The sequence below is a fragment of the Bufo gargarizans genome, chromosome 3, assembly GCF_014858855.1.
Source record: "Bufo gargarizans isolate SCDJY-AF-19 chromosome 3, ASM1485885v1, whole genome shotgun sequence".
In the NCBI taxonomy this organism is placed as follows: Eukaryota; Metazoa; Chordata; class Amphibia; order Anura; family Bufonidae; genus Bufo; species Bufo gargarizans.
Window position 1 is genome coordinate 277,401,611 of NC_058082.1, and position 12,001 is coordinate 277,413,611.

The 12,001-nt window shown below is 40.8% G+C and overlaps 1 protein-coding gene across 1 annotated transcript in view; it reads left to right on the forward strand.

The window, feature by feature from the left end:
* The window catches only part of RPH3AL (rabphilin 3A like (without C2 domains)), a 342,327-nt gene that overhangs the window by 51,694 nt on the left and 278,632 nt on the right, over window positions 1–12,001 (forward strand). Inside the window, exons 3-4 of the mRNA XM_044285948.1 lie at window positions 1,947–2,090; window positions 5,309–5,438. Coding sequence (XP_044141883.1) covers window positions 1,947–2,090; window positions 5,309–5,438 — 274 coding nt within the window. The remainder of the gene's footprint in view (window positions 1–1,946; window positions 2,091–5,308; window positions 5,439–12,001) is intronic.

Below are 12,001 nucleotides of genomic sequence, written 5' to 3' on the forward strand. Positions count from 1 at the left end.
TCAGGATTCTTCCGGCATAGAGCCCCGACGACGGAACTCTATGCCGGAAGAAAAGAACGCAGGTGTGAAAGAGCCCTAAAACCCTTTTTAAAGAAAATAAAAGCACACAGCCCTATAGGACAGGTATATTGCAGACATGCTAGCGGCGATCTAGCCGTGCATGTCCGCATCTCTATAACCTAAAACTTGGTGACAGAATCCCTTTAAGTGGGTTGACTTCAGAAAATTCCATTTATTATGTAAAGAAAGTTATAACAAGCCATTTACTAATGTATTGTGATTGTCCATATTGCTTCCTTCGCTGGATTGATTAATTTCTCCATCACATTCTACACTGCCCGTATCGAGGGGGTTATAATCACACTGCAATCCAGCAGTGGTGACCGCGGTTGCACACTATAGGAAAGAGCACCAGCCTATGTGAGCTATGAGAGGCCAGCGCTTTTTCCTATAGTGTGCAAGCATGCATGCGTAGCAGCTCCAGCCGTGGTCACGACATGGCCATGACCCCTGTTGTATAATGAGCAGTGTATAATGCGATGGAAAAATGAATCAAGACAACAAAGGAGGCAATATGGACAATCACAGTACATTAGTAAGCGCCTTGTATTAAGGCTACTTTCACACTCGCGTTCTGTGCAGATCTGTCATGGGGGGATCCGTTCAAATAATGCAACCACCTGCATCCTTTTTGAACTGATACGTGTGTATTATCTTTAACATAGCCAAGACAGATCCGTCTTGAACACCACCGAATGTCAATGGAGGACAGATCCATTTTTTATTATGCCAGATTGTGTCAGTGAAAACGTTTAGCTCAGTTTCATCAGACTGACACCAAAACGGTGCAAGCAGCGTTTTGGTGTCTGTCTCCAAAGCGGAATGGAGACTGAACTGATGCATTCTAAGCGGATCCTTTTCCATTCAGAATGCATTAGAATGCAAACTGATCCGTTTTGGACCGCTTGTGAGAGTCCTGAACGAATCTCACAAACGAAAAGCCAAAACGCGAGTGTGAAAGTAGACTTACTTTGCGGAAGTGGACAACCCCTTTTATTATAACCCTCAAAACCATTTCTTGTTACAATGAATTGAATGCATGTAAATGAGGATGAGAATGGAGAAAGCAGGATCTGTGTATTATGTATAAGATGGTTGGCATTTTGTTATACATGATGAGCCAAATAAAACCGTGATCTTGCAATATTTTACGAGTAAAGGCTAGGGAATAAACAAGGCGATGGCTGTTCTTCCTTTTTTCTTCATTTTGTACGCTCAGTGTATCCACAAATATAAATGTACTGCATCTCATTACAGTAACATCTGTGGTTGAAATACAAAAGCAAGGAAGCCACACATCTGATTCTCCTCCTGGCTTTATTGTGTGGATGGCATTATGAAAAGATGCCATATAACACGCCTAATAAAACAAGAGTAACATATGGTAATAAATAACTATGGTCTAGGCATCATAAATGCAGGTAAACAGAGGGTTATAATTTCCACTAGAAGCTGAACTAACAGTGCTGTCATTGACTGCTGTGCTACACATGATGAACACCAGCAGAGTGAAATTGTCAGTCATTTTGTTGTCCACCAGAACAAATGTCATTAGTAGAAAACAGACAGGGGCGCTACCTTATAACTACTGGAGACTGGTGATTAGTCTCGCCAATTTTGAGATTTAATTTCCCAATTTAGATCTTAAAACTAAAACGATATACAAATGTCCAGAGAAACGGGATCTGTGAGTTGTTGTTTTAGCACACGTTCACACATCTGTAATACTTTTATATATATATATTTTTTAAACCTTTTGCCTCGAGGTAGCCCAATGCTGCGTTTCTTTGAACTTGCATATTTGTGCAGTTACACTCTGATATACATTTTAGCTTTACAATGTTATCAATGTAATTTATTTTAATAAACTTTATCTCTATTTTCAGGCTACATACAGGCTGGTCTGTCCATACTTTCCAAACAGACAAACAGAGGAAAAATCAGTCTCTTGAACAAAATGAGATAGAGTCAATTGTCCAAGTGATTAGAAGAGCTGAGAAAGTAGATACACTGGAACAACAGAGAATTGGGTATGTCTGGGCATCATCAGTTATATTAAAACATTACCAGATTATGACAGTAAAAATATAAGACCTGGTATTAGTTTTTTTTTTCCCCACTCTTTATGCAATTATAGCATAAATAAATTCAGGTGTGTGAATTAAAATGTTACCGGTTCATGCACCACTTATAATAGAGCAGTCATCATCCTTATGGGGCACTGCATCCTGAAATATATAGTACTTGCAACATGCCTTATATTTTCGTTACTAGTGATTTTCTATATGTATTTTCTTCCATTTTACTCTGCTATGGAGTTAACTAGGTTAAAGTTAACTAGACAAACACGTATAGCAGCATGCACATATATACATTTTTTCATTTCCAGCAGTGCTTCTTTTCTGCCATCTTCTGGTAGAAAAATTAATTTCATCTGAAAAAATGCCTGGGAGTTTCTTTGGTGCTCTTGTACCTTTTTATACAAGTTCAGTGACTCTAGGAGACAATGAGGCAACTTATCAAGAATAAAAATTGTTGTATACAATTGCACTATTACACAAGTAAAATGTATCCTGATTTTATTTTAAGAATTGTATTTTGTATATGTGAATCACAGTAATCATGTTTTCTTTAAATTATGAACATTTTATAGAAATGTATTACTCGTTGATCCAGGGAGTTATTCTGATTGGAGTTGGGAAGGAATTTTTTATTCCCCTAAAGTGGGGAAAACTGGCTTCTACCTCTTCCTTTTTTTTTTTTTGCCTTCTTCTGGATCAACTTGCAGGATAATAGGCCAAACTGGATTGACAAAGGTCTTTTTTCGGCCTTATGTACTATGTTACTGATTTGGTACTCCTTGGTGACTTTTTAGCTCAGTGCTTTTAGGGGAGATCTGTGATTACAGTTTATGTACTGTGCCTAGTCTGAGGTATACTGACCCGACCCCCCCCCCCCCCACCCGCCCGCGCCTCATCGTTGATTCAGTATGCAGAACACCTTATATCACCAATGATGAGACAGGGAGTGTGTCTCAGACTACCTCAAACTAGACACTGAAGATAGACTTCAGTCACAGATCACCTATCTCCTGTAATGGAACTGATCTAAAAAGCAGCTTAGGAGCAATCACTGAGTATAATACATGACAGGTAGGGATGAGCGAACCCGTGGAAGTTCAGGTCCACCTCGTTCGGCCAAACTTCAGGTCAATGTTCAAGCTTGGCCGAAACTTGAACCCCAACGAAGTCAATGGGGACCTGAACTTCATTTTATTATTTTCCATTATAACATGGTTATATCAGAAAATAACATGATACTTAAGACTGAATGCAAAAGGGACACCTTTAGAGGCATTCCATTTGACATTCTGTCATAATAGAAGTCTTCAAGAGCATAACTGATCCATCATGCTCCCATAGACTTCTATTATGATGGAATAAAAAATGGAATGTCACAAATTGTGTCACTTTTGCATTCTGTCTTAAGTACCCTGTTATTTTCCGATATAACCGTGTTATAGTGGAAAATAATAAAGTAATTCAAAATTGCCCGAACCCGGACTTGAGTGAAAAAGTCCAGGTTCGGGTCCGTGTACTGTACGAACACAAACTTTGCAGTTCGGGTTCGATTGTCCCTAATAACAGGTCATCATCTGTCACTGTAGGTACTGGCCTGCTTATCATTTTTGAGCAACTGACATGAGGAGAGGCATGCTGACAGATACAGATTAGATACTATCCTATACTAACATTCTTCCCAATTTTTCAAAATGGTAATGGTGGGACCAAATCAGTGGCATAGGGTATCATGGTAAATATTTTTGGAGTAATCATTGCCTCTAAACCCGCTCAGCTATACACGCTCAATCCCGGTCAGTCGTCTTTGTGCTCCCACACAGTAATAGTGCCCCACACATAGTAGGAATATCTCCTTAGTGTGCTAAAACTGTAAGAAAGTACCCTTAGTTTCTCTCAGACAGTATGATGCCCAAAGTGCCCCCATACAATAGAATGCCCCAATAGAAAGTTCTTTTAAGTGCCCCCCACACAGAGTGAATTCCCATTTACGTTCCCCACATGGTATAATTCCCCATAAGTCTCCTCCACTTTGTTTCAGCCACACAGTATGGGGCTCCCAAAACTGTCCCCACACAGTACAAGTCCCTCATAGGCGCCCCCGTACACAGTGATGACACTTTAGTTGAAATACTTACCTATCCCACATTACCATAACAAACATTGCAGAGCAGGTCTGCACTGAACTTCAGTCTGTTCAGCCTGTGGCCTGGTGGATGGTTTGATGACATGCGAGATGACATCACTGTGTTGCGCCTGCCTGTGCTGAACCACTGGCAGCAAGGGAATGGTGGAGCAGGTATCTCCGGTATGTGCAACTGTATACGCATTCTCTGGATCAAGTTGGAACATGCAGTAGCTGTCCCAGGATCGTGGGACTGAGGCTGAAATATGGGAGCGTCCCGCTGGATCTGGGACAGTTGGGAGGAATATATATTATATATAGGATTACAAAGTGAATCTTCACTCATAAGTTGTTTCTTCATGAAGTTGCACCGCTATTGCATATTTATTTGCGTGCAGACTACTAAGCTACCGTCACACTGCCAGCAGGTGTTCCAGTAGGCTGTTCTTGCAGAGAATTGCCTGCTCGAGCTCTCTGGATCCAGCATGACCAGATGGTACCGGAATGCTTGCTGGCCCTATTGACAATAATGGGGTCTGGCGGAGATCCGGTTGCTACCCGACAAATATACCGGGATTTGGCTGAACAAATACTGCTGCACCCAGCGTTTTTTGTTCGGCTGATTCCCAGCATTGTCTGCCATACTTGCCGGCCGAAACAGCTCGCCACAGGCGTTAAGAGCCTTAGGGCTCATTTACATGACCATATTTATGTGTCTTCATCTGTTCCACAATTATGCGGAACGGATGCCGATCCATTCATTTCAATGGGGCCACAAAAAATGTGTGCTGTCCGCATCCATGCTTGCGTCCCACGGCCCTGCAAAAAAGATAGAACATGTCCTATTATTGTCTGCAATCGCGGACAAGAATAGGCATTTCTATCATGGGGCTGGCCATGTGCGTTACGCAAAATACGAAATGCACATGGCCGGTATCTGTGTTTTTCGGACTGCAAAACACATATGATCATCTGAATTAGCCTTTATACTTTATAGGATATTCACTTAAGTGAACAGTTGAACATTATATGCTTTCACTTGTAGACGCCTTGTGGAAAGACTAGAAAATATGAGGAAAAATGTAATGGGAAATGGAATGTCACAATGCCTGCTATGTGGGGAGCACCTTGGAATACTGGGCACTACTTCTGTCTTTTGCCAAGACTGTAAAAAGGTAATTTAGAATGCCTGTCTTCATAACTGAGATCTTCTACACCCTTCTTTAAATTCTCTCCTGCTCTTTTTGATTTTCATAGACTGTTGCCCCAAACTGGACCGCATACTTAAAATGCATTCACAATGGTGCTTTATAAATGGGTAAAATATTACTTTCTTCTCTAAAAGCCATCTTTTTCCAAATGCAAGAAAATGAAGCCACAACCATTTTATGGCAAGTTATGAGCACTTGTCAGACAAAACTGAAAATTGAAAATGTTGTCTAAAATGCTTAATAAATGTGTCTTTTTAGAGAACATTGCATCAGAATTCTGGCACATTTTGTTGCATTACATATTAGAAATGTACAGTCAGGTCCATAAATATTGGGACATCGACACAATTGTAACATTTTTGGCTCTATACACCACCACAATAGATTTGAAATGAAACGAACAAGATGTGCTTTAACTGCAGACTGTCAGCTTTAATTTGAGGGTATTTACATCCAAATCAGGTGAAAGGTCTAGGAATTACAACAGTTTGCATATGTGCCTCCCACTTGTTAAGGGGCCAAAAGTAATGGGACAGAATAATAATCATAAATCAAACTTTCACTTTTTAATACTTGGTTGCAAATCCTTTGCAGTCAATTACAGCCTGAAGTCTGGAACGCATAGACATCACCAGACGCTGGGTTTCATCCCTGGTGATGCACTGCCAGGCCTCTAGTGCAACTGTCTTCAGTTCCTGCTTGTTCTTGGGGCATTTTCCCTTCAGTTTTGTCTTCAGCAAGTGAAATGCATGCTCAATCGGATTCAGGTCAGGTGATTGACTTAGCTATTGCATAACATTTCACTTCTTTCCCTTAAAAAACTCTTTGGACGCTTTTGCAGTATGCTTTGGGTCATTGCCCATCTGCACTGTAAAGCGCCGTCCAATGAGTTCTGAAGCATTTGGCTGAATATGAGCAGATAATGTTGCCCAAAACACTTCACAATTCATCCTGCTGCTTTTGTCAGTAGTCACAGCAACAATAAATACAAGAGAACCAGTTACATTCGCAGCCATACATGCCCACGCCATGACACTACCACCACCATGCTTCACTGATAAGGTGGTATGCTTAGGATCATGAGCAGTTCCTTTCCTTCTCCATACTCTTCTCTTTCCATCACTCTGGTACAAGTTGATCTTGGTCTCATCTGTCTATAGGATGTTGTTCCAGAACTGTGAAGGCTTTTTTTAGATGTCGTTTGGCAAACTTTTAATCTGGCCTTCCTGTTTTTGAGGCTCACCAATGGTTTACATCTTGTGGTGAACCCTTTGTATTCACTCTGGTGAAGTCTTCTCTTGATTGTTTACTTGGACACACATACACCTACGTCCTGGAGAGTGTTCTTGATCTGGCCAACTGTTAGGGGTGTTTTCTTCACCAGGGAAATAATTCTTTGGTCATCCACCACAGTTGTTTTCTGTGGTCTTCCGGGTCTTTTGGTGTTGCTGAGCTCACTGGTGCGTTCCTTCTTTTTAAGAATGTTCCAAACAGTTGTTTTGGCCACGCCTAATGTTTTGCTATCTCTCTGATGGGTTTGTTTAGTTTTTTCAGCCTATTGATGGCTTGCTTCACTGATAGTGACAGCTCTTTGGATCTCATCTTGACAGTTGACAGCAACAGATTCCAAATGCAAATAGCACACTTGAAATTAATTCTGAACCTTTTATCTGCTCATTTTAATTGGGATACTGAGGGAATAACACACACCTGGCCATGGAACAGCTGAGAAGCCAATTGTCCCATTACTTTTGGTCCCTTAACAAGTGGGAGGCACATATGCAAACTGCTGTAATTCCTACACCAATCGCCTGATTTGGATATTAATACCCTCAAATTAAAGCTGACAGTCTGCAGGTAAAGCACATCTTGTTCATTTCATTTCAAATCCATTGTGGTGGTGTATAGAGCCAAAAATTTTAGCATTGTGTCAATGTCCCAATATTTATGGACCTGACTGTACATCTCATTCAATATCTTGCTGGCTTTTGAGGAAGCAGACTTGTAATAGCCTTGCCTCTCTTACCAAAAGAGAATGTATCCTTTACTATTAACTGGTGGCTATGGGTTACTCTGTGTGCTGTCCGCATCCATGCGGCTGAGCCGCTGATTATAGAATATGCCCTATTCTTGTCTATTTTGTGGTACAGAGTAGGTGTTTTTTAATGGGGCTTCCAAAAAGTGCAGGATGGGGCAGTGACTAACTCCCCTTATGTCATGACAATGGCCCATTTTTGCACAGCCCTTTAATGTGAAAGAGACGATGCGACCTGAAGGCACACCAGTGCAGGTTGTGCTGTACTGCACCAAGTGGAAAGATAGCTGTGTTGATAACTGCAGATTTTTTTTTTTATTCCTGCCAATCTAAGTGTAAATGCCCAGGGAGTTGGGTAACATGCAAGCCAGTAGGAGAGTGAGTTGTTGTTCTACAGATATGCATTGTTGTGATTCTGGTAGTGCTATATATTTTTTGTTTACTACTTTATTTTCTAATGGTATTATTTTTAATGAAAATTGTTTGTTTGGGGCAGAGATAAAAAATAAATAAATTGAAACTCTGATTGAATTGACGATTTTGGGGCCCAGGGTGGACTTAAAACTGTGATAGTTAAGCTGCACAATACTCCAAAGCATGTAAATGCAGAAACCACATCTGGCACAGGCAACTGCACATCCAAAAATTGCTATCCAGGACTTGTATCTTAAAAAAAAATCCACATTAAAAACATCATAAATGCAGGATAAGGTACAATAACAGGAACGTAAAAAATTGCCGCATGGTTTTCTATTTTTCCCAGACTCCCAGCAAATGCAATGGACTCAACAATGGAACCTCCAATGCAGTTGTGAAGAGCCTTAAAGGGGTTCTCCGGGAATTAAGAAAATGAAAAAATGTAAATCTCACTTTATTATAATTATATTCCCAAATACATTTCATTAGTTATAATAGCTCATTTTGTCTGGGGAGCAATGATTAGGAGAAACAAAATGGCCACCGTCTTGTTAGTACACGCAAAACCTGTCCTGATCACACAGCAGAACAAGTTACTTCATAGCACTGAGGTAAAGAACTGCCTCATCCTCCACTCTGCCTGTCATGGATTATGATCCTGAATACAGGTTAATATGATATTTAGCTGAATCTTTGTGGGAATGGAGTTCATGAGGAGACATGAAGTACTGAGAGGACAGACTGTGGTAATGGAGACTGCACACAAGTGCTGCTGCTCATCAGCCACATCCCCACCTCCTCTCTGTACAATTGCTCATGAACTCCATTCCTACAGAGATTCAGCTAAAGATCTTATCTGTATTCGGGGTCATAATCCCTGACAAGTAGTAGAGAAGGATGAGGCAGCTCTTTACCACAGTGTTGTGAAGTAACTTGTCCTACTGTGTGTTCAGGGCAGGTTTTGTGTGAACTAATGGGATAGCAGACATTTTGTTTCTCCTAATCATTGCTCCACAGACAAAACAAGCCATTCTAACTAATGTAAGGTATTAGGAAATATATTTATAAAGAAGTAATATTTTAAGTATTTTCATTTTCTTAATTCCCGAAGAACCCCTTTAACCAATTTTTAGACCGGGCCATTTACCCCCTTTCTGACTAGGCCTAAGTTTGCAAAGCTGACGTGTCACTTTATGCGGTAATAACTTTGGAACGCTTTTACTTAACCAAGCCTTTCAGAGATGGTTTTTTTGTGACACATTGTACTTCATGTTAATGGTAAATTTGAGTCAATATTTTTTACCTTTATTTATAAAAAAAATCTAAAAGTTAACGAAAATGTGAAAAAATTCACTGTTTTCTAAATTTGAATCTCTCTGCTTTTAAGAGGTGATGCCTCATGACATATTTATTAATTAACATTCCCCAAATGTCTACTTTATGTTGGCATCATTTTAGTAATTATTATTTATTATTAAAGCGCCATTTATTCCATAACGATGTACATATGGAAAGGGGTATACATACATAATACAGACAATTGCACTAATCATAAACAAGATGAGTTACAAACTGGTACAGAAGGAGAGAGGGCCCTGCCCGTGATGGCTTACAATCTACATGGTATGGGAGAAGGACACAGTAGGTGCGAATGAAGTTAGTCATGGCAGTATAGAGGCAGCAGGGTCACTGGTTGTAGGCTTGTCTGAAGAGGTGGGTTTTCAGGTTTCTTTTGAAGGATTCCACTGTTGGTGAAAGTCTGATATGTTGGGGTAGCGCGTTCGAGTGTGGGGGATGCATGGGAGAAATCCTAGAGGTGATTGTGGGAAGAGGTGATAAGAGGAGAGAAGGAGGTCTTGTGAGGATCGGAGAATGCGTGTGGGGATGTATCGGGAAAGTAGCTCAGAGATGTCGGGAGGGGACAGGTTATGGACGGCCTTGTATGTATTTGTTAGTACTTTGAAGTGAATTCGCTGGGCAATGGGGAGCCAGTGAAGGGATTGTCAGAGGGGAGAGGCAGAGGGGTAATAGGGTGAGAGGTGGATTAGTCGGGCAGCAGAGTTGAGGATAGTTTGGAGGGGTGCGGGAGTTCTAGATGGGAAGCCACAGAGGAGAATGTTGCAGTAGTCTAGGTGGGAGATGATGAGGGTATGTACAAGCATTTTCGCAGATTCAAAGTTGAGGAAAGCGTGGATGTGGGAGATGTTTTTGAGTTGGAGGCGGAAGGTGGTGGAAAGGGCTTGGATGTGCGGTCGGAAGGAAAGGGCAGAATCCAAGGTCACTCCAAGGCAGCGGATGACCTGGGATAGTGTGCAGCCATTGATCATGATAGATAGGTCTGTTGGAGGGGGTTGAGCAAGATGGGGGAAAGATGATGAGTTCTGTTTTATCCATGTTAAGTTTTAGAAAGCGAAAGGCGAAGAAGAATGATATAGAAGATACACATTGTGGGATTATGGATAGTAAGGTGGTGATGTCTGGACCCAGAGAGGTAGATTTGTGTTTCGTCAGCATAAGAGTGATACTGAAAGCCATGGGACTCCCAGGCCAAAAGTGTAGATAGAGAAGAGCAGTGGTCCTAGGACAGAGCCTTGCGGGACACCAACAGAGGGAATGAGACGAAGAGGTGGTGCGGGAGTGGGAGCCACAAAATGTTCGTTCTGTGAGGTATGATGTGATCCAGGAGAGGGCCAGGTCAGTGATGCCTAGAGATGAGAGGCCCCTGTAATTGCCCAAATGGCACAGGTAGGTTAGCGGTAGGTCCCGTGCCACTTTGAGATACCTTGACGGGGTGCGCAGGCTCCGGTATGTTTTTGATATAAGAATATATTGGCGAAAGTCTCATTTTAATATCGGTGTGAGGGTTTAGCCATATATTGTCAATTGCATTTACCATTATAGTGCACAATTTTTTTTATTTTTTATTTTTTTTAAATGTCACTTTTTTTTTCAGATTTTATATTTTAATAAATTTTTTCCTGGAACACATCAAGGGTTAATAACAAAACAAATCTCAATATTTATTACCTTGATTCTGCAGTTTGCAGAAACACCCCATATGTGTTTGTATACTGCTGTTTGGGCACACGGCAGGGCACAGAAGGCAAGGAGCGCCATAAGGTTTTTGGTGGTCAGATTTTGCTGGAATGGTTTTTGGGCACCATTTTGCATTTGAAGAGGCTCACAGAGGAAAAGTGACCACATTTCTTAAACTACACCACCCAAGGAATTTTTAAGGGGTCTAGCGAGCACGTCACCCAACAGCTGTTTCACAGAATTTATAATACTTGGGTGTGAAAAATTTAATTAAATTTATTTATTTTTAGAAGAAAATGGTGCTTTAGGCCCAAACTTTATTTTTCACAAAAGATAACAGGAGAATATCTCTCCCCCCCCCCCCAATTTGCTACCCACTTTCTCCTGAATACAGTAACACCCCAATTGTGGCCGTAAACTGTTATTTGGGTATACGCCATGGCTCAGAAGTGAGTGAGCGACATCTGGATTTTCCAACATGGAATTTTCTGTCATTGTTTTTAAGAGCAATAACTTTTTTTATTTTTTGTTAAATGAGCTGCGTGAGGGCTTATTTTGTGCAAGACAAGCTGTAGTTTTTATTGGCATACATTGGGCTTTCTGGTTGCTTTTTATAATGTTTTTGTGTTGCAATTTTCATAGAGCCATATTTTTTTTTGGGCTATGGTCTTGTGTGGGGGCTCATTTTTTGCGGGGTGAAGTGACGTTTTTATTGCTGCCATTTTGGGGTACCTACAGTCCTGATCAAAAGTTTAAGACCACTTGAAAAATAGCAAAAAATCATATTTAGCATGGCTAGATCTTAACAAGGTTCCAAGTAGAGCTTCAACATGCAACAAGAAGAAATGATGGGAGTGAGACCAAACATTTTGAGCATTCAATTTAATGAAAACAATGAATAAACTGAACTAAACCCCCCAAACTGAAACTAAACCCCCCAAAACAGAAATCCAACTCCCAAACATGAACTTGGTAATAAGTAGCTCTGCCGTTATTGTTTATCACTTAAAAAGTTCGTTTCGGCATGCTTGATGCAAGC